The sequence below is a fragment of the Opisthorchis viverrini genome, assembly GCF_000715545.1.
Source record: "Opisthorchis viverrini unplaced genomic scaffold opera_v5_202, whole genome shotgun sequence".
In the NCBI taxonomy this organism is placed as follows: domain Eukaryota; kingdom Metazoa; phylum Platyhelminthes; class Trematoda; order Opisthorchiida; family Opisthorchiidae; genus Opisthorchis; species Opisthorchis viverrini.
Genome location: NW_008751858.1, coordinates 341,555 through 365,071, shown reverse-complemented (window position 1 = coordinate 365,071; position 23,517 = coordinate 341,555). Strand labels below are relative to the sequence as shown.

Below are 23,517 nucleotides of genomic sequence, written 5' to 3'. Positions count from 1 at the left end.
TTCGGAGCATTGCCCGAATCTGGTGGGAACACCGGATCAGCAATTCTGAAGTACGTCGAGGGGTATTCGGGAGAAATAAGTCACCCTCGATAGATGAACTGATCACATTGCACAGGTTGCGTTGGCTTGGCCACGTGTTGTGTATGCCAGTCGACCGACTTCCTCGAAGGGCTCTTTTCGCCCAACCATGTGAAGGGTGGAAGAGAGCCAGAGGCGGTCAAACAATGACTTGGCAGCGAAGTATGAAGGCCATTACCAGCAAACTCAGCTGCGCTGGTCACTGCCGTCTTCCTGGATGGGGACCCCGAGACGGGCCACATCAATGGCTAGAGACATTATCAGACATGGCCCAGTCGCGCCCTCAGTGGCGCTCGTGCATCCAAGCTATTGCCTTCAATGCATAGCTCCTTTTCCACCCCCGCGCTTGACAACTCACTGACAGTCTGGGATTAATGCACCAATTTACCAGCTCGCGCGTGCAATGCGCAGCTACTTACCCCCAAATCATCGGTGAACGAAACTGTGGAGCTACAACCATTACAGCTGACAATGATGATGAATGATGATGATTCCATTTTCTTAACCTTCCGTGTCAACCATGGTCGGTGCACACGGCTTTAACCTAGTACCCGATAATTTTCGGGTTATATTATGTTCGGTACCGGTGGGAACATTACTGTGCCGCAGCCGAAAACCCGGCAGAGATGTGGCAATATTCCAGTGCGAATTGACATCTGACAGTACACTTGGCGAGCTTACGACACTCTCTATCTAGAATCTACCGAGCGCGGGCGTCGTGTGGTTCCGCGGCTACTGCAGCCAGCTTCACCGATGTTAATGTAGCCCTGAGTTCGCGAACTGGGGCTTCATTGCTCGACTGGATGTGTGAACAACTAACTCTGTGCTATCTTGCTTTCCAATTCCATAAAAAGTCACCGGCAGAAATACTAGAATTTCTTTGCTTTTGTCCGTTTATGCATCAACGAGCTGTGCCTCTATCTCATCGAATTTCAGTTTTGGAGAGCTCATCAGCCCCGCGAAGAGCTCGGGAATGGTCATACTAGCAGATTTCAATGCCTAGGTAAGAATTCTCAGTTCTTCAGGAGTCTGAGTGCGAAACGCACCGGTAATATGAATATCTTTTGCAACTTCGTATTGATCATAAGTTGTTTCTCAGCAATTCTGGGTTTAGACGAGATGGGCATGGTTGTGCCACCTGTTGTCACCCTACCCATAGCAACACAGCCCTTACTAGTGCTCGCCTGATTATTTCATAAGAGAGAGAGAGTCAGTAGAGGTCTTTCTTGGACACCACTTTTTGTAAGCGATCCCAGCACATACTCACATGCTCCCAAGTATTTGAATATTGGGACCGTATTATGTTCCAAACTTTGAAGCGTGCTCTGTTGAGCGAGTGTGGTTAACAACACTGACCGACCAACATAATCGAATGGATTCTTGAAGTCGCCTGTCTATATGGCGTTACTTTAACGCCTGACGAAGTATGAAGATGTAGTCGACGCAACCCTTACTAATCGATGTCACTGGCGTTCGTATTGCCAATTTCTATCCAGATTGACTGATTGAGTTTCTTGAGGAACGATTGTAGTAAGGTAGTTTTAAGTCCCTCCCTTACGCACCTTCATTCTTTTCTTCTCAATAAGGCTTTCAAATAAATCATGGTTGTACGGCAGCGAAGCATCATTATTGGACACTGATGTCATGCCGTTGATGGTGATTATGATGATGTTGAGACCTGAAAAGGGCAACGAAAAGCACCAGCATACAAGTGCATGATCGGAATCTCCACTGGTATTGCAGAACGAGCGGCAAGCGGTGAGTGACCATTAAACACCCATAACTGAAGGCGGTGTGGCCCATTTGGATTCGTTCCCAGAAAATAATCACGGGATCATTTGAAATTTACTCCCGTTCTGCTGCCACTACCATGGGCTCAGACTTGACTGGCACCTCTCTGCGCACATCCTCTGTCTTCCACGTACCCTGTTCGCCAAATCTCCCTTAGTCTCTATCCTCCTTGAATTCATGTTATCTTTGTCCCACTGCGGCCCACAGCCATGCCTGTCAGTGATTCTCAGTATTTGGAGTTTGTTGTGCTTTTCCTTTGTCCACGTACTCGTTTCAGTTTTACCGCTCCTAATTTCCAGGCATTAGTTCGCGTAGACCAACAGAGTAGTTTAACATGGCTCTTAGGGACACTTCTAGTCGATGCCTGTTGGCTCTCAGAAACACGTTTGAATGGGGCTGCTTGTCACTTACCTGTCCTCTCCATCCAATTCTTTGGCCATATTTCCTTTTTCTGTTGACCTAGCTATTACAGTAAGTCGACCATTCAGCTCATAAACCGTACACCAAAGCGCGGTGGTTCCAGCTGTTCCAGCTTCGTTGACCAAGGCGAATAATACTAATAAAATGAAAGCCATTTGTTGGAGGCAATCACCCAATGTACACCCGGATCTGTTTGTCTAAAGTGGCGGACAGTGAAGTCGATGGAGGACTGCCATTGAATGAATGACAGCCGTATATGTCAGGGTCACTAATCACTGGCTTGCTTCGTCCCGTGGTCCCCATCTGGGGACATGGCAGGTACCAAAGCGACTGAGTTGATTTGTTAGGGACTTCGTACCTGGCTGCCAAGTCACGGCCTGACCGCCGCTGGGTTGTGTCCATCCGACAGAAGACTGGGCGAAGAGGGCTTTTCGAGACAAACACTCCTCTGGTGCATGAAGTACTTGGCTCAATTGACTTAACCTGTAGGTTGTGACCAGCTGACCTATCGAGGGAGAGTGAACTTTCCAGAACCGAATCATACGTATTTCAACATTCCTGATTTGGTGTTCCTATCAGACCAGCTCAATCCTTCGGAGGTTCCGATGATAAAAAACATAGCCTTTGAAGGTCTTTCATGCGCAGTGGCCGCTTCTCTGATCCATAAAATAGAACAGACTGGACATTGGCGTTGTGCAGTTTACCCTTGACAATCAAACTGATATCACTCAAGTGCCACAAATGTCATAAGTTAGTAAACGCTGTCCGGGTACTCCAGAATTGAGAATTGACTTCGTTTTTCACTGGTTCGCCGGAATTATGCAGTCGCTCATTTAATCTAGCTACCTTTCACATCGACCAGTTCACCTGCAACCATGAGGTTCGGGCTTGATCCCATCCAACCTTGCAACATCACCTTACCTTTTACAGGCCCGAAGCTCATATCGAGCTGTGCAGCAGAATTATTTAGGTTATTTAAAATACTTTGCACTTCCATTCTGATCCATTAACGGCAATATCACCGACTACTCGTTTGCGGGTGAACGCCCAGGAAGTATTTTTACCCCCGAGGTTCTTGAGGTAGGTAGGGCAGTAGCAAATTGACTCCAAAGTTATGGGGAAAAGTCGATGGGGGCGCACCCTGGGCTCACATCACTGGTTGCGCTGAGCTCAGGAAAGAACTTTCCATTGACGAGTACCTGTCCCCAGACGATGGCAATAATTCGTCGGACACTACCACAATTTCTGGCAACTAGCGGAGTCGAAAGTAGATCCGAGATCGAGAAAAACGATCATTGTTGGTTGTCAAAAAGTGTGATCCAGTTTCATAAGTTCCAGGGTGAAACTGAGATTGATTCTCCGGAATCTGACTTCTGATGACGAATCAACCTTCGCAGACTGATGCCGGAGAACACCCCAAAGCTGTGGCCACAAGAGTGATATCCCGGTGGTTTGCGCTCCGTTTTTTCACCCATTCTGGAACACCATTTTTCGCACCTCTGGTGATCTAAAACCCACTGCTGATTGTTCTGCGGTTCGTTTTGGAACGCATGGATTCCGATCAAACGCTTGTCTGATGCTGTATTTCCTTGAGCTTTTCGGAGGCATGCAAGATGCACACCTAGCAAACCCGCTGAAGTTTCTTTTGGATAATGCATATTCTGATTTCGACTCTTACCGGAAAATAGTCTGCAGCCATGCAAAATACTGAACCTTCTGCTCGCGGCGCAGCACACCCAACCACATCTTAGCACTGGGTCTTGAAGCGAGCTTCAAGTGTATTGGAATATCGGACACATTTCCGCAAGTCGGGAGTATGCCACAGTTCGATAAATTGCCAGGCCTTCAGGTGCAGAAGAACATGTGATCGAGAGGCCTGATGGGTCCAGGAGGCTGAAGAGATGAAAAAAAACAGGAAACTCGGGATGTGCGAAAATGACTTTGCAGCCGACCAAAAGGGCTTATAGTGAGTCAAACAGTTCGCGAAAGAAATGGCCCGCTTGTCCCTAGAAAGAAGCAACATCTGAATAGTTTGGGGAACATTTTTATCGGTAATTCAGTTGCGGTTGCCCTTGGATTCCCTACCTATAACACAGCCGTGGACAGTGCATTTGGAACCTCTGACGTCTTCGAAAAATACGCGAATGCCTTTTATCCCTTAAGCGTCACCCACTCATTTTGCTTAAGAACGGAGGTGAAATCATCAGTCAGTGCTTGTCCAACTCAACTGTCTCTATTTAGCTGAAAGAAACCGTCCCAACGGACCAGGGTGAGTAGACAGTAGTGCTCACGTTAAGAAATGGTGACACTAGGGATTGTTGCATGCACAGAGAAATCAGCTTGTCCTTTCTGTAACTGGGGTGAGATGGCTCAATGGTTAGAGTACGAAGGTCCGGAAGGTCCGTAGGTCGAACCCGGCCTGTACCTCTCGACTTCTCTTGTTTAGGGTTGGTAGTGTCCTAGCCCTTCTGCTCACTTCGGGGCGAGATGGCCCAAGTGGTTAGAGCGCGAATTCACTGAGCGGATTGTCCGTGGTTCGAACCCGACCTCTGCCTCTCGACTATTCCTGTCTAGGCTTGGGCAACCTGGCAGTATCTCAGCCCCCATGCTTCCTTCGGGTGGCCTGGCAGTTAGGCGCCAGAAAGGTGCTACAGCTGAACAATTTTTTTGTTACTGGACATTTTGCCTTGTTCATGAGAGTACGTGAAGACAATCCTCAAACAGCAAGCGGGATTCTATCCGAGGAGGAGTTGTGTGCACCACATCTTCACACTTCTTCCAGAGCAACGATGTGCGTATAGATGCCCTGCAATCGTGGTGTTCCTTGAATTTAAGAGTGTGTTCGGTCCTGCCGACAGGTTCGTTATTTTCGAAACGCTTGTACAACAGAGTATGACTCAGAAGTTCGTGAACATCATGTACTTCGTGCGTTTACCTAAGTATGGACGTGTGAGTAAATGGGGACACTCCTGAAGTTTACATACAACGGTGGTATCTGGCATGAGCATTCATCCTCCATTTTTGTTTGATAGTGAGGCGAACTATGAGTGGTCTCCGTGACTCCTGTGTTCAGATCGATTCTGTTAAGAACCTTGTTGACCTGTGATATACAAGCGACGTTGTTCACATTTTTGCGAAGCGCAAGTGTTACCGAAAAAATGGCCATGATAACCTAATTCTTCAACTAGTGCCTCGTACCCACAAAGCGCAGTGGTGCTGCGCTCCTACAATCTTTAAATATGCCTCTACGAATTCAGGGAAGGGCACAGAATTATGGGACACTATATGTATCTGGGAAGTCGCATTTGCTCTGACATTGGTGTAAGAGACGTAGTCAACGCACAAAGCTCAAAGAACATAATTGTTTTTGGCAATTTGCGCCACTTGTGGCGTCAAAGGAACATATAATTGGACGCCACGGGATATGTGCGTCAGATTACGATGCGCACTGTGTTGTGCGGTTGCAAATGCGATTATAGGCTCTGAGATATCTTTGGGTTTTTTCATTACGGATGTCTAAGAACTGTGGCTGTATCGGCTGGAACCAACGAATTCGAAATGGAAGAAACGGATCTCTGGATAAGCAGGAGGGACGATCGAGCACTGAGTGTTTAGATGACTCAGTCACGTGCTTCGTGTGCTAAGTGACTGTCTGTCGAGAAGCACGTAGTTTTCCTTACCTAATTGGAGTGGCGTAAACCCAGCGGTGGGCCTAATATGACGCGATAGAACTGGAGATATTACGAAGAATCTGGGTGCTGTTGGTGCTTTTCGATTTTCGAGATGGGTCCACCTGACCCTCACTGCTTGGCTGGATAGACCCAAAGATATGGATTTGCCAACAGGATCCTGTCTCAGTTGATAGCCAATATGCTTTTCTGGTCGATGCTGTGAGGTACTGTCGTCTGTGTTCATATGAAATGCTGACTTATTCCAGGAATAGACGTATTGACTCAGCATTTCTGCCATGGCGTTGGATTGGAGAAATTTCATTATGAAGACAGTGTAAATAAAACTACTCATGTTCACGCATCTGGTGTTCAGACCGGTTATCGAATTTGAGAGTCTCAAGCATAGTTTAAGCCCCTATGAAGATACTCACACTTTAAGAGCCACACCCGAATTGAGTCTATCGCCAGTGTTATGTTCTCTACTGATCAGTCAATCACCTTGTCAGAAATGCTGACTTATTCCAGGAATAGACGTATTGACTCAGCATTTCTGCCATGGCGTTGGATTGGAGAAATTTCATTATGAAGACAGTGTAAATAAAACTACTCATGTTCACGCATCTGGTGTTCAGACCGGTTATCGAATTTGAGAGTCTCAAGCATAGTTTAAGCCCCTATGAAGATACTCACACTTTAAGAGCCACACCCGAATTGAGTCTATCGCCAGTGTTATGTTCTCTACTGATCAGTCAATCAACCTTGTCAGTTACACACGGAATTGAGAAGACAAAAAGCCTTGAGGAAATTATACTGCAGCAACTGAACAGCCAATATCGAGATTCGAAGAATCAAGAATGGAATGGAACAAAACAGCCCAATGAAAGGCTGAAATAGAGAGAGAGAGAAATGTTGAGCAATATGTTCGTTAGGAGGAGTGCCTCCTAACATATCTGATCAACATTTCTGCCATTTACCGTTCGACCCATTCCTTCTCTGGTGCCCGTCGTTGTCGTATGTGCTTGGATAATTGTCCTGCGCCAAAAATTTACAGACCAAATGATTGCACCTCTTTATCATGGACATCGTATCGCCCGAGGGGCGCTGCTAACTTGCATTTTCAACGGGCTATATAGGAGTACATCTTCTGGAACATCTGTAGATACGGTGTCTACGATGAGCGTCAGACAAGCATTTTCCAGACGGCAACAAACTTCACGTTTCTATCCTGATGTTTTCATATTCCCGACTACTCGCTAGTCGGTCACCATCTCCCAGTCAATCACTTATTTTGGTCTTCTCTTATTTTAGGGTTCTTTTAAACCCGACTATGCAAACCAACAAACAATGCGGCGCCATATTCGAGTGAGCAAGCCGAAAAGGAAATACTTCTCGAGCAGAAAGCCACAGCGTAGTGCACCCAAACGCAGCAGTCATGCGTCGCGCAAAACGAGAACACATAAAACCGCCACTTTGCTTCGTCACACACCAGCCTGCACTAATCCATCTCCCGCTGGTCTGATTAGCGTTCATCGTCTGATTGATTCTACTGCTTTGGCCGGACAAGAATTGTTGGCGAATAATGGACATGTTGCCAAGTCCGTTGTTGCTCACGTCAGCTCCGCTGTCCAGGCCAATGATCAACACACACCTAATGTGCGCCGAAGGTCCTCCGAACAGCCAGCCCGGTCCATTTTACTTTCTATGAATGGCAATATTAATCCAACTGATCACCATCCCTTTTTACACAGCTGGGAATATAGTGATGACTATGTGACCAGTCGTTCCTGGCGATCCAGACGAAACGCCTATCTGGCTCTACGGCTTATTCATTCGGACGCTGTAGATTCTTATGATAATCAGGAAAATTTATCAGATGATTGTGCACTGTCATCCTTTAGCTTTAAAACCGGAGATACCACTTCGAAACTGACCACCAGAACAACCAAAACAGCGCACAAGCGACCATGGGTGCGCAAATCTGAGTTCGTCCCCTCACCTACTTCGTATGGTGATGATACGGATTATGCGATTTCCTTGGAGTTGGAGGCACAGCGGAAGCTGTTGAGTTCGTTGGAACCCTGTGTACTGGGATATCGCTGGCCTACACTTGTGATTGAAGAAGGCAGGGTGAACGTGGCATCCAAACTGTCGCCAATGGTGGACCGCGAGACTATGGTCTTATGGCGTTAATCGTGCATTTCGTACACTCTTGATAGTTTTATACGTTTTTTTGGTGCATTTCTCCAGATTTTAAGCATGAATATTCCTTTGCATTGTATACGATACGATATTATTTTGTCCAAATGTTATTTCTGTTCTTCTGTCGAGTGGTTGACGCCTGATTCATCCCTTTTTCCCCCAGACTGTCAGTACGTTTAGTGTGTGCTAAGGGACCTTTGGCTTAGTGTCTCAATGTGAGCTAACTTATCCGACAGAAAACCCTATTACTAGATCAGCACTGATATATCGCCATCACTTTTCCGAGAGTCTGTAGTTCACAAGCAACCAGTTTTGTCTATTCTCCAAGTTCCTTTTCAACAGTAAGGTCCCGCATGACATCACTTTCCAGAGGACCACTTTTAACCGGTTAGTCTGAATGATCTTTTCGAAGTGGGTTACCTGTACTGGTTATCTTTGTACCTTTTGTCTCACGGATAACTTACAGAGGAAGCTGCATATCCCGAGTTCTTGAGGCGGCAGGTTCTGTGCTCAATTTTGCGGTGGAAGCCTTTTTCAACAGCTCTCATCATGCTCCTTGGTTTCACTGATTGCTTGACTCCCTCAGTCATTATCTAGGTTTTTAGTTTCTTTTGACTGGTATTCTATATTGCCAGATTGATCCACCACAAGCAACCGAAACTATTCAGGCCTCGTTCTGCTTTCACTACATTCTAGGCCGATCGACCAACACGCCATTCTTGCACTCCAGATGCTTTACCGCTTGGTACCTTCTACATCGCTAAAACTGGAATACAGGGCTCAAGTGCATTAGTTGCGCTTACGATGCCCTTTCTGTCTAGACGCTAGCTTCGAATGGTATTGCAGCTGCTGCAGTGAGCTATGCTGGTGCCATTTTGCAAGCTAAGGCTTTACCACTCGACCTGATACCTGTGGACTTTGTTCTGTCCAATTTCCCACTCCCATGAGAACTTACAGTGGTTGAAATACCGTCGCATTCATTTACACGTGAAATAACTGTAGTTCCGGTTCATCAGATGATATTCTTCTGCAAAATAGCTAACCGCAAGTTCATCAATGATGATCAGCGTTCTTTTCGACTTTGTACTAGTTGCCAGTTATTTTTTCAGTAGCATTAGGCGCTCTTGTTCTGACGCCCCTCGGCTACCGAGAAACCTTGAAATCACCAGCTACCGGTAGCGCATTCCAGTCTTTGCTGATCGTTCTGAGGTACACAGATTGATTCAGATCATTATGTCATGCGGGGCAGATTTTCATCCGACTTCCCGTTGAACCTGAGTGGAAAAGCCTTGCAGTCCATACAGTGGGAAAACGTACCAAAGCTTACCATACGGCGAATCACAAGCGGGTGAATATCGACGGTAACTGGGATGGGACAACCATGGCTATATGTGACGCCAGAAATTGTCTGTTCTTTCCGAGTGTGTAAATGGAAGGCCTCTGTTACTTCTCCGGGCCCTGAGCGTAATTCAAGCAAAAGATCGATTAGACGTCAGCTTAAGCATAGCCTGCTTGCGGATGGGGACACGTGGTGGAACCAGAAAGTTCAAGTGATGGGAAAGGTCAGAGTTGTCGAGGGTACGCTAATCCGCAGGACGCGGCCTAAGAGGCTTTCAGTGATTGGTTCTGCCAGGGGTAATTTTGGTAACCTGGTGCATAACAGAAGTTGAGCGGAATGTTAGTTAGCCACGCCCCCTGTTTCTGTGTTTTCCGTCCAACCTTATTTTAAGTCTTGGCCCCTGATTTTAGACATTTCACCAATTTTCCAAGTAATACTATGCCCTCGTGTCTTGAAGCATTACGAGATTGCAAGTCAAACAGGCTTACTCGAGCGTTATTCAACGACAGCAGTGAATGTTTGTGTTTTCCCCTGGCTAGCTGCTTTGTAAGTGCGTTTCAGAGAATTGGAGCCAATCAATTGTTATACCTATCCGAACCCACTGTCACAACCATGTCATAACACGGCTAGTGGCTTCTATATTGCAGTGCCTATGCTCAGCACGCGAGACACATGTCTGAGAGCGCAATTTAGGATTACGACCTGGTAGGGAGAACGTTGATCATACCTTTACATCACATAGAGTGCTTGAGCAGCGCAACCGAGGAACGCGGTTTACATCAACACCCTGGATGGCTTGGCTTTTCCAAATATATTTAGCCGTTTGGGGGTGCCGTTGAGGTTTGTAAGTATTCCCGGTGCTCCTTATCAGACCTCGGTCTAGTTGGGGGTCACAACTAATGGAGTTCACCATAGCTGTCTCTCCTCTCCACCTTGGCTGCCTCCGACAAACTCATGGAGTGCGCATTTCAAGAGGCCAGGAATCTAGAATAGAGAGAGGCTATTGGACGTGGCTTTTGCGGAAGATGCCGTTTATTTTGACGAATATTTGTCGTCGTGAACTAGTCCAAACGTAAATAACGTAGATGACCACACTTTCTAGCATAAGCTTTGCATCTTAAAAGTGCTTGATTCAGGATTTCTCAACCTCTTGCGATGGCCTGAACCTTCAAATGAGTCACTGGATACTACTGGTCGGTTCACACATCCTGACAGCCGGATTAACGGCAACTATACCGTAACTGGTGAAGTCATTGCGCACGAACGACGCTCGCCCATTTGCGTTGTTCATGGTTTCAGAGACATTTCCCCAAGGCAAAAGTAGCGTGTATACAAGATAACTGTAGGAGTAGTCTTTAAGGTTGTGGGACTTGACCTCTCTGACCGGAGAACTTAAGCGTCTTTTTACGTCTGATCATCGGGATTCCGTCGCTAAACAAGAGATGTCTAGCTGCAGCGTCTACTTGAACTGGTGCAAATGCGCGTACTTGGTAACGGTCAAGAATCACTAGAGTAGCAAGTTACATTTATCACCTACTTGGATATCGTAAAATGTACGCGCAGTCACCGTCTATCCAAAGGCGTTGTTGTCGCTTCCGATCCATTGCTGTCGAAAAGTTCGCGGAGAACAGCCCGTAATATGGGAACATAGAGTGAAAGCGACTGCGGTGAGACCAAGTGCTGTGGAATCTCTACACCTTCCTGGCCGTGGTCCACGTGATCCTGCTTGCACATGGTTGGAAACCCTGCGCAACACGGTATGCAACCAATTGCATTGGCGCGGATGTTGTCATTTCTTAGCCGGACTGCCTAGCTAAAGTTTGCCTATGTTTGTGTACTGGTTTCATGTTGGTTGAAGTCCGTAATCAGCCTTTCTCCAGCGTGATGCTCAGATTTGTTCATTTCAACACTGTTCAAATGTGTAGGTGCCTTACTCTTGAGTGTTTCCCCTAAAGATATGGTACTTTTTTGGACCATACTCTTCCCTTTTCTTTTCATTGTTTACTAGTACTGTCTTCCCTCTCGGCTTTATAGCGTGTGATAATGGTTTGTTGATGATGGTTGATGATGTCCATCGCTCACCCTCTCATTTATTCAGGAATTTGATGAACTCTAGTTTTACTTCGAAACATCTCTGCTTTGGGTTGTTTCAATCTCATCACAAAAGTTTTATTCTTGTGCGCTTGTGTACAACACGGGCGTCTTTAGGAATTGTTTCTTCTCATACTGGCGAATTTGACTCATTCATAGACCGGAACTTCCTGTCTAGCCTCTGGGAACCTGATAGCATCTCGCCTCTCATGCTTCTTCGAGTTGCATGGCACGGTACGGCACGGGTACCACAGCTGCAAGGCTGTTATTTGATTAGACCGTATATGTACTTGGATTGTGGTCTGTTGGGACTGACTATCTGCTCACAAATCGATATTTAGTGTTTCAACTGGACGACATAAGGCGCAATACATTTTCCATGGCTCAAGATCGTCTTACGAGTTTTGTTGAGTTATATCTAACTGATGATAGTCTGGCCTTTGTATGACTTGTCACACAGATAAAACAACTGATTGATGGAACCACGATTTTGCCGCATTCACATGACGCCTGGGCAAATTTTCTTTGGGTATCTGCGTCTTCCGGCAGTTTTGCTAATGCTTTTCCCATGTGTCTTCTCATTTTAGCTTTCTCATTTTTACGAATCCGGTAGTTTGGTTTGATCAGATCCACCTACTGTGATCTCCCACATTGTGATGAGGTCTTGGCGCTGTTTTAGAATCTCTATGCCTGGCCTTATTTTCCTACTATTGACATTGCTATCTGTGATACTTGTGGTCCTGGCCGACCACCATCCCTCCGTATCGTCGGAGCAACCTGCCTTCATTTTCGATGTGGAAACTGGCCAGTGGTTCCCTATTTCTGAGGCATCGTTACGCGAAGATCCGCCCCTTCTTCTGCCTCCACCTGATCCGACAGAGTTTCCCCCAGCCTACCTCGAGTCACTGCTCCGGCACTGCGACGATCCCACTCCATCCTTCCTGGAGTTCTTGAACAAATCTTGGATCGGACTGAGTGAATTTGGTCTTAATTGGAAACGGTATCCAGTGCATTCAGGTGTGTTGTTCAGAGTGCTCGGCGCAGTACGGATCACCCAACTCATACACATTTGTATCATAGCTGTCGTTCTCAGCCTCATTCGATTCGCGTTACAAAAATATCTACTTGATGTAAGTCTCACTCAGCTAATAATCTTTTACATCTTACTTGCTTTTCTGTTGGATGAATGTCTTATTACATAGCATTCAAACTTAGTTAACCTTTCGTGTCGCCGTCGAACCTTTACTCCCCACAATAATATCCGAGACGCATCACCCTAGGCAGGGGAACATGTAACCCCGCCTGGAATTGAGCTGACTGGCAGCGAGTCGTCTTTCTTCAGACAGATCCTTACTGAAAGGGTTAACGTATTAGACGCTGTTTATTCCATTGTAAAATAGTTCGTCTGTGGGTTCTTGGTCAAACACGTGAGTTTTGCCTAGTGCTTCATATTTACGGAGCGTCTGGGGTTTCCGGAGTTCGACCTTTACTTTGGTCTCCATCATTGAATGAGTTACTGCTCGGTAGGTCTGATGTGTTTTGACAAAAGTTATCTCGTCCACGTGAAGTATCCATTCATGACCTTACATGGTCTTTGTAAATGTTCTACCTGCATCTGTGAACCTTGAGCGGTCGAAGAAGATTAGTTTTTTAGTTTTCGTCCTGCATGTTGAGAAGCCTAGGACGCTATATGGTTGACATGTCCCCATCGAGGATCGTCAGTATTACGCACCTCACGAGCCTCTTTTAAACGCAAATAATATGCTTAAAGGGCGAGGCATTTAATAAGTCCGAAGAGCCTTCATTTGACTTTTCTTCGCGCAGATGACTAACAGTAGGTCGCGTGAATTCGTTCTGAGTGCATGAAGAATGAATGAGGCTAGACCCTGGTAAGTGCGGGATACTCACACGAGTTGTTGGCTATCGGTAACTGTGTGGTAGAGTCTAACTTCTGTCCCAGGAGCGATTCGACCGAGGCGTGGTTCCTACAGGTAAATGAACTGAGGTTTGTTCATAGCCACACCACTCTCGTATGAACGGCCCTGTTCCTGTTCTGGCGTAATTATTCCGGTGAGTCCACACCAAAGGGAAGCACTGGACTCGAGTGGTGTGGCTATGAACAAACATTCCTATCCCGCAGAACCCCATAATTGCAAGAACTGAGGTTTATTCATAGCTTTTGACAACCGATATCTTGAAGCTACGACACACGTAGGCTGGTGGCAGACTTTGCAGTCTTTGTTGGAATCCAGGTGTCGAATTATTCATTTGGAATTTTAGATTAAGGCATATCTCCATCACCATAATTATCGTCATCATCATCATCATCATCATCATCATCATCATCATCACGATCATCAGGCTTTGGCAAGACTGATCTATGAATAGTCATCGCTTGTCGCTCTATTCTCTGCCCCCTGAGTGGTGAACAATTTTCAACTTGGAAAGGGGCCTGAAGGTTATCGAGAATGCTCACTTAATGGCTATTTCTGCGTTGGGTAGGATAAGATTTCAGTTTCTCTCCAAATTTTCTGGACGAAGGCCGGTAGCGTAGTGCTATCCTTTGCTCTTCCAGTAAGTTGTGGTAGAACTGAAGTATTAATGCAGAACCATAAAGAAGGAGATTACAATTGGACACTGGCCAACTCTTTTTGTTTCTGAATTAGTCAAACGGACTGACAGTCTCAATCGTGTCCAAGTGGAACCCGTATACAGAGGAGCTCAACTGATTGAGTGCTAGACAGAGCTTCTACAGTGTATGGCTCACTTTTCTCGTCTATCCACTTGATGATTCATCCGTAGTTAGCTGTAATCCATAGGAAACGTGGCTAAATATGTACTTAAGCTTACCGCTCCTATGGTCACAGAATATCTTCACCAAATGTCTCTTCATCTCTTTCCTCTGCTATGTGACTCCATGATGCTCGTTGTGAATGGCTGCTCTTCGCTCTCCCTCTTCAAATCAGGACTCCTCAACTCAGCAGGTACGGTTCTTGCCAGACCTAGGAGATTTTTATAGCTTGTGGGGTACGGTATTTTCACAATCAGGCTGTCAGTTATGGTGGCCAAAAGTTAAATGCTTTGTCTGGTCGTATGATCGACCGAAGTCGTTCTACCAACCCAAGACGTCTGTAACCTTGACGTGTCTGGCACAAGGAACCATTTTTCGCCAAATTGAATAGCCAGCATTTTGGAAGTCTGGCGGAATTGTTCCGATGTCTGGCTCTGTTCACAATTACTGTACAGGCTGGAAGATGCAAAAAGCTCTCACTGAATCATCCTACTAGCCTGTGTCTGACAGAGCTCGACTGTTGATGATGCGAGATGACTGGCTGACCTAAAAGTTATTGTTCTCACCATCTACTGCAGAATGTATTTCACCGTCCGTCCCGCTAGGCGTGACTCTGCTGCGGCCCAATTCACAGATTGCATGACAGACAGAGGGTTGGACGACCTAGTTTCGCGCTGATGCAAAGCAAGTCCTCTGATGTTCATTATCAGGCATAGCCGGACTGCAATATACACCTGCTTTGCGGTCAACCCATATCGCACAGTCTTCTCGCTATGTAAAATGAAGTACCTATTGACTCGCACCATTGGAATGTAGCCCGGCAACTCAACTGCTGGTAATTTCACGTATGCTTATGGTAGAGGCGTATTAGTACATAGAAAAAGGATAAGCCTCCGTCCATTTCACATCTAACTGTAGCACCGGAGATTGGAGTCGAGGGTGTTTAAGCAAGTGATAACAAAAAGGTCACCAACAAAACGCCGTTGAAACCAAATTGATTTGCACATGGGTGTATTTCTCGAAAACAGTCCAATTTGGATTCAAGTAGAACATAAGGTTGACGGAAACTCGGGGACTGCGCCTACCTGATGAGCCCGAAGTGGAAGGGCGAAACCGGTCGTGGGCTGTCGAAGAGTTTTCAGTGAGTAGTTCCCTTTATGAAGAAATACTCGAATATCCTGCCAACTGAAACGTGAGGCGGCCTGTGTGTAGCACATTCAGTTGTAGAATATCATAAGCGAGAGATTCACTTGAGTCTTTCGTGAAAACCAAATTGATTTGCAAATGAGTGTATTTCTCGGAGATCTTTTAAGTTCATCACTAGTCCTGTCTAGCCATTTCCATGGTTGTTATTGCTGCTGTTAGGCCTAAATGACTACTCATTGCAGCATCACTAGACTCGAACGGAAATCCGACATTATTCGTTAAATTCAGCATCTTACATCTGCGATTGAAGATGGTAGAAAAAAGTGCCAACTTACTGTCATCTGTCATCTTTGATCAGTTGGTTGAAATGGAGGGTACGATCCTCTAACTCGTTCATTTTGAACGGTGTGTTCCGGCATCGATTTTCGTGGTACTATTACACACGCAGTCTACAACATTCCTTCCGCTCATGGATGACCCGAATGCATGATCCATCTAAGCTTCGTGTTGTGTTGTTGGTCACGTTGTTTTCACTTTTTCACCAGAATGTCGATGACGCCGATCTCCGCATATATAATACTGAGACTCCCTCGTAACGACACGAAATCATTTTCGGCGAATGCTATGAATGAGTGGTCGTCTGTCGCACGTGCGAGTTTCATCTTCGACATTGAAGCGCGGCAGAATGCCATGACACCGATACTTGAGTCACTACAGCTCCTTCAATGTACAATTGCCACAGGCAATCGGCGCAAAATATGAGATGAAAGGGGGCAAAGATACAACAAAGACTCGGTAAATACTAAGTTCAGGGTAATGGTCTGTCCTCACATTCCCTTGTCTGTCCAAGTTTGTCGAGCACCACGACTGAAACATGTCACACCACCTCGAGCTCGAGATGGCACAGTGGTTAAGGCGTGAACTTACTGACCGGAAGGTCTGTGGTTCCAACCTGACCTCTGCAACTCGACTGTTTCTGTCTAGGCTTGGGCAGCCTGGCAGTATCTCGGCCCCCGTAGTTCCTTCGGGTGGGATGGCAGCTAGGCACCAGAGGGTCGTTACGGCTGAAACATTGTTATTTATTTATTATCTCCGCCTGTTTGCCATTAAGATTTGGACTGGCTAGCCTCAAGACCCTAGACAAAAGGACTAACACACCTTTTGTTCTGACCCATTGTATGCTACCCAGTGTTTCCTTGTTACCACAGAAACGGCAGGAGCATTGCGTTAGAGATAAAAAGCAGCTTGAAGGTAAAAACAATCGTTCATCAGCAACACTCTAGTGCGCAACGTTACCTAAAATGAGGAGCTTGTCTTCTCCTAGGGTGATTGAGTTTGATGGAGTGCGTTAGTTGTGAGGATCAGTTTTTTGGATATTCCCTCACCAACTCTCAGGTAATAAACTGGATTGTTTCGGGGACATTCGTGAAGTCATCTGAGAGTGATACACGTGAAAAAGGGACAAAATTCTAGCACATTGGTCCCATTTTAATAGACCAGCTGAAGAGTTTTGTTTGCTATTCTAACACTGACCATCATATTGGTTTCCGTGACTTCCGGGACAAATTGTGGATTTTTCGGAGCAAACAGAAAGTAAGGAAGTAGACACAGAAAACCACGCTAACTAGACGATGGCAGATGTTGATGGCATTAGACCATTTATTTAGGATGCTTTGTTTTTGATATCTAATACGAATATCATTCGTGGCACAAACAGCAATCACTAGCCCCACACTATTCGCCATGAACGTAGGTACAATCTCCAAAAAGGTCAACTCGAAGTTCGTACCGAATGCCTAATCATACGTGCTTTGGAAATGTTAATGTGTTTTTTTGCAACAGTATGCATTAGCCCGTATTCCTACCGTGTTCCCAGTTATCCGCACTGTACCTTTAATTACACTTCCAAGTGGTTGAAACATTGTGAAGAGCAGAGCAGATTAGGTGAAAAGCAATTTACATCAAGTGTTAACCAGTCCAGTCATAAACAGTTGCTTCCGACCGTTGCACTCACAAGATGTCCACTGTTAAAATGCACATGGAATTGGGCTACATGCCGCTACGTGAATTTGAACCTATATTTGTCGTTTACCACATCTGACCACTTCAATGAAGGCTCTCCGCAACTCCAGACAGATTGTTTTCGGTAAATAACGGGCCTCGAAACGTATCACAGTATATCCACCCTGTGTGTTTCGGTTGATCGTCCCAACCCAGAAAAAATCGTTCAGCTGTAACACTCTTCCGGTGCCTAGCTGCCATGCCTCCCGAAGGAAGCACTAGGGCTGGGATGCTGTCAGGTTGCCAGTCCACTTTCATATACATATATTGAACCTTGTATGTGCATTTTCCGGTTAATAGTAAATATCTACTGCTTTTAGAGGAGGAATTAATAGGGAGAGAATTTATTTCAGCCTTTGCAACCGGAAACGTGGGAACTCACTCACGATAGGAATTCCGTAGAACAGACCGAAGTCGGTCGCTCTAAAAGGGCGGTGCATGTAGTGTGGCCCCTAAGGAGATAGTTCCGCGTACTTGAAAAAATAATCCCTGAATAGAGAATATCCCGCGTTCAGATCAACTTTCGGTTTGTCATTGAAATCTCTGTGAGAATTAGGAACCTCTCCCCCACTGGGCCCAATGAGGTTCACTCTGCACCGTGCGTGAGGCCAGCGCACCCCACTAGAAGAGGCCCTAATTCTCTACGTAAACATTTCCCCCACTTAGTCGTATGCACCCACTGTCCTGTGTTGTAAGCTTATAGTTGAGTCATTCCAACTTGCCTACGCTTTGGTGTATCGTGTTATTTTGACGAAAAGAATGAGATTTACCCATAGTTCTATCTTTTGAAATTTATTGGTATTTCTCACCCAATGTCTCAAGAATGTTGAGATCACAGGATGCAAAGTACCCAAAGTACCCAAATAGGCACTTAACTTATGCCGTACCACCTGATATTCTGTACAGCTCACAGGAAATCTAGACTCATCATCAAGGAATCGTCAACTGTTTGCGGATAGACTAACTATATCTAGACGTTTTCAAAATATTCAGAGATGTCCAAAGAAGGCCTTAGGCACTGTGAGACCGATCTGTTTCCCGGGTTCGTTTCACGTAAGCAGGGTGGGGGGCGAGATGGCTCAGATGTTTGGGCGCGAATTTACTGACCGTAAGGTTCGAAACCGACCTCTGCAGCTCCACTTTCCCGTCTAGGCTGGGGCAACCTGGCAGCATCCCAGCCCTCGTGCTTCCTCCGGGCGACATGGCAGCTAGGCACCGGAAAAGTGTTACAGCTGAACGATTATCTTATTATCTTTCATATAAGCTCAAGTGTACTTCGCTGTGTGCGCTTAACAGATTCGTTCTTTTGGACAGAGTCACCACTGACTCAGATAGAGTTCATCCATCTACAGTGATTCTGATTCAGAAAAACATGATTGGGCCCTGCATTTGCCAAAGTGGGCATCCGTAAGTATCCCCGTTATCATTAGAAGCACACGCGAAGTGAAGGAAGGCCGCGAAATTCACTGGACCTGTTGCAAACTTATGTTGACATTGATTGCACGAATAAGCGAATACTCTTCTGCATTTCCATGATTGCCTAATGCTACTCTATGGATGGCGGGAATTGGTGGCATTGGCAGTTCTAGTGTCTAGCTGGATGAAGTACCTGAAGCGATTTTCGAGATGATCATGTCTGGTAGTAATGAAGGCCTTGAATGTGAAGAGTTACGGAACGCTCAAAATTCTAAAATCGTTATTTTAAGCCGAGGCTATTCATAAAGTTGATGAACACTTCTGGAAGCCTGACACCCGCTTCGCCCTGTTAGATGCTCATCTGGCGTACCTAATCCCCAATTTTTTTTATTAACTTTGGTCCGTTCTTTGGCGTGAAGTTGAACATATTTTCTAATGAGCTCTCGCTTGCCAATTAGGATAAACTGGATAGCATTAAAAATGAGAGATCCAATCTAGCCTTCCGATAACACTGCCTCCACTTTAAAAAAGAAATTCTCTTGAAGAACGTTGTCTATTGCGCAGCAGACAGTTAGTCGGTAGCGCGGTTTTCATCTTGTATTTGGGGGCGGGGTGAGCTTCCAGGTATCTTGTTCGCTTATCGCGTTGCTCATGAACGATGTCTCGTCAACATACATATGGGTCGGTGGACTCATGTAGTGCTTTATCAGAGCTATGAGTACGATGAGCAGCGCTTCGGCCTTCGGTTATCTAAATTTAGTTGTCTCAGTGGCCTTTTGAGAGAAGGCTTTCGGTAAGGCTTTACGGTTTTTTTGTAAAAGATAGAGATTCTAGTTACTGTATCAAGTAAAAGACCCTCAGAATTCCCTCGAAGTTAGCCTGAAACTGTGAGGTAAGCTAGTGACTGGTGGGCTTTTATCAAGTCGTTATCACCATATCTGTTAATAAAATTGACCTATTCCGGTGGAAAATCCCCGCAAATGACTTTTACAAGTTAACTAACTTCGCCGCTTTAGGAGGGAGGTTACTGTTAATAACATAGTTCTCCGTGTGCAACTGGAACTGCCGAAGGCTGTCTTGAATGCTGCAGAGTTTTCACTGTGGGAGACCTGTATCAAAACCCAGTTTCGGCAATTCCTACTGTCCAATCCCGTTTGAGATGTTGGTACTAGAATTGTGGGCGTTAAGGAAAAAGGGCTGAAAACCGGTCTATGTGCAATGTACGGTTTCGTGTACGTGCTATGCAATAAATGAGTGGGGATGGCAACTGTCTCTAAAAACAAACCTACTCGCCTCGAAATGAAAAAGAAGACCAGGAATTCATCGGTTTTGAACTTTAGAATTTTCATCCATCCCTGACCACTACACTTTAATATTCTGGTTTCCAGCCCGGGTGTCTCATCGAGGCGTCTGTCTGTATTTGATAATATGGAGAGTGATTGATCGTCTCTGTAATACGAATGATCAGGAGTGATGAAAGATGGCTTACTTAATCAGAGCATCCAGGACCAGTCGATGCAGGTCAACAGTGGAGCAGGCCATGCGTGCGAGTACAGTCCATGCCAGTGCTTGTAGAACCAATCAACAGGACTTTCACGCTCGACAGTGCAGGTGGCTACCTTCCACTCCATACCAGTTTTGTGCCTTTTCACGACGAACCCTTAAACAGAAGAGTGTTGTTGGACGTCATTGCGAAGAGATTTCGAGTACCTGGGGTTAAAACGACCTCACTTCGGTATAGTCATCTGGTGTAATCATCTGCACTATGAGTGACGGTAATACCAGAGGAGCTGGGTTGCCTAACTGTCGTGTGGCCATGTTGATTCGTTCGGATAAAGCCTGTGACAAAACCCAATGTTCGTAGTGTGGTCTCAGCAGGCCTTCATCCGAGATGCTGAGCTCACTACTACACGACCAGATATTGGCTAGTCGCTGAACGAACATGTGACTAGCCTGCTTTTCTATCAGTACTCCGGATAAACAGTAACCAGTATAACGCCTTACCAAAGTAAATGTGATAATGCTCAGATACCGAGGAGAAAGAGAGAGAACACAAAATGTGGAAATTCTTGTGAAATGGGCGGGCAACAGTATTTGATGCAACAAACGAAAAGACGTGCGCCGCTTGAAAGTGAAAATGCGAAATAAACATGATCGGTCCAGATAAGAGCGTACAGGGTTTACAATGGAATCGCATAAAACAGAATGAGCGAAGACTTGAGATATTTATCGCGATACAAGCAGTATGTTCAGTGAGTGGTGGAAAGTGAGGCAACAGGCATGGCAAGTTGACTCGGAAGCATGAAGACTCTCGTTGAAGTCAATCAATGAGGAGCGCTTGTATCGTGGTATAAACCAGAAGATAACTAGGCAGTCATCTGTGCGAGAGCAAAGGCAGGAAGGACTCTCGAGAAATGACGATTGACTATGGCTTGACGACAATAGCTTCATCGAGGAACTCTTGGGACTGCCCAAATCGTGTGCGGCAATCTGAGCATCGGGGTTGACGAATTGTATCGGTCACGAGTGTGCGGTTGCCAGAAGGTTCATGGGTGGGCATATGCTGCGCTTTCGGATCTTGTTTGACTGACATAAACTGACGGGGAACAAAATCGGAGTGGAATGCTTAATAGATTTCTGGGTTCTGGATCGAAGCCTAACGACGCCTGGGACACCGCTTGCTAGGCTCCATAATACTGATCGAGCAACCAGTGTGATTTTCGACCGAGTAATGTGCATTTCTCCTGCATTTCATTAATCTCTGCCATGGAGGCATGGATGCCAAAAGATTGCGCCAGAATCCTCCCAGTAGGCGCTGTGTTGTGATGAATCCAGAGAATGCCTCTTAAGACCCATTGTAATTCGGTCTCGACTCACAACTCGGCTCATCTCTTCTCGGAAACTGTCGGTAGTATTTTCCACATGAACGTTTTCTTATCTACTCTATTCTGGCTTTTCGGATCTTTTGGTTTGCCTTCCTACCATCCTCATCCCAATTTTCAGCTTTTAGCATTCTGGTACACGTGATTTAAGTCGTCAACAAGATCGACAACTCTCCACGGCTAGCTTTCTCAGACTGTCTGAGATGGTTTTGTCTCGCAGCCCAGATATTCCTGTCATTGATGCATGTTTCTAGCTATTTTAGTCATCGTATAGCACAGAGTTCTCTGGCATTTCGACAACAGAGTACAGTACAGAAAGTAGGGAAACCACATGTTTGGTTCATTCCTTGGAGGGGGTTAGCTCCAATTGACCCATATTTGTCACCGTGGTCGGGCACTCCACTAAACTCCGCTGGTATTATACTCTCTTGTTTGCGACTAAGCTTTGATGTTCTTGCATGTCATTCAACTTTTCACCCCGCTGTTTTGCACACCCTCGATGCTCATTTTCAATTTGTTAAACACATCCACGATAGCACTGTTCAGCAGAGAAAATGATCAGTCTTTAATATGGCATTAGAAATCCATGTGATGCTAGTCAAGAGTAGGGTGTTCCCCAATTCAAGTGAGTAGTATCACGAGCTCAGCCTTCTACAAAGTACAATGGGCTGTCGTTTGCGAAGGGTTGGAATCCCTAGGTACTTCCCCTGTTGAGTTTGAGTGGCCTGCATTCGTTTCTCTCCCCCTTTAGAACATCTATGCTTGGTTTGACTTCACCTTTTTGCATCCTCTTACCGTTCATTTCAGCATCTGACTGTGCGCCTTGGAATCCCCGTAAAAACCACTCAGAGGTTACTTGAGTCCAGTTGGAAGGCTTTTTGGTTCCTTGTCCTCTGGCTGTGCACTTTTCACACTCTCATTCTCAGTGGTCGCACTGATTTCCAATATCCGTTGCGCATCTTCAAAGGAGTGCGTTTTGAAGGTCAGTCAGTTAGCTGTAAAGAAAACCCACCATACCATCCTAACGCAGTGTCTGCAGGATGGGTCGTATCATTTGTAAGGATCTTTCTCCTTCATAATTTATTTCTGGATTTGTGCGCATATGATGTACTGATCCCACAAAGGGTCGCCCGTTTTTCTTGTCCGCTGCTCCCATCTACCACGAAATATTCATTTCTCCAAAAATTATCTCTGGGTGCAGCGTTTCGCTTACATCAAGATCGAATTAGACGTAATGCGCACGAAACTCCCAAAGCCTCATGTTGGGTTTTGAGAGTACGAATCTCTAGTAAGTTGGTTTGTTCGATACCTCGACCTGGGCTACACCCGACACGTGCAATGTGCCGGAATATATCCAATAATGCTTAATTTCATACCTGCAGCGTGTACGATCATATATGGAATTCGTTAGTAGGTTATCCCATGTATATATTCATTTAATTCAGTTGAAGTGTACCATACAAATTTTTTGTTTTTGTCGTTGGGCAAATAAATGATGTTTGTCTACAAAGGTACCGGAACAGGCTTGATTTGCGTTGCATATGATCGTGAACAATATCCTGAAAGAAGTACCAAGAAAACCAGGTTTTTAGCACGGAGTTCGTGCTCCAGTGCGAAGCGGAAGTTACCGGT

The 23,517-nt window shown here is 45.6% G+C and overlaps 1 protein-coding gene across 1 annotated transcript in view; it reads left to right on the top strand.

Moving 5' to 3' along the window:
- Window positions 1–7,268: 7,268 nt before the first annotated feature.
- The window catches only part of T265_08104 (hypothetical protein), a gene marked incomplete at both ends in the record, with an annotated part of 36,251 nt that continues 20,002 nt past the window's right edge, over window positions 7,269–23,517 (top strand). Inside the window, 3 exons of the mRNA XM_009173811.1 lie at window positions 7,269–8,145; window positions 12,217–12,719; window positions 22,693–22,867. Of these exons, the coding sequence (XP_009172075.1) occupies window positions 7,305–8,145; window positions 12,217–12,719; window positions 22,693–22,867 (1,519 nt within the window). The remainder of the gene's footprint in view (window positions 8,146–12,216; window positions 12,720–22,692; window positions 22,868–23,517) is intronic.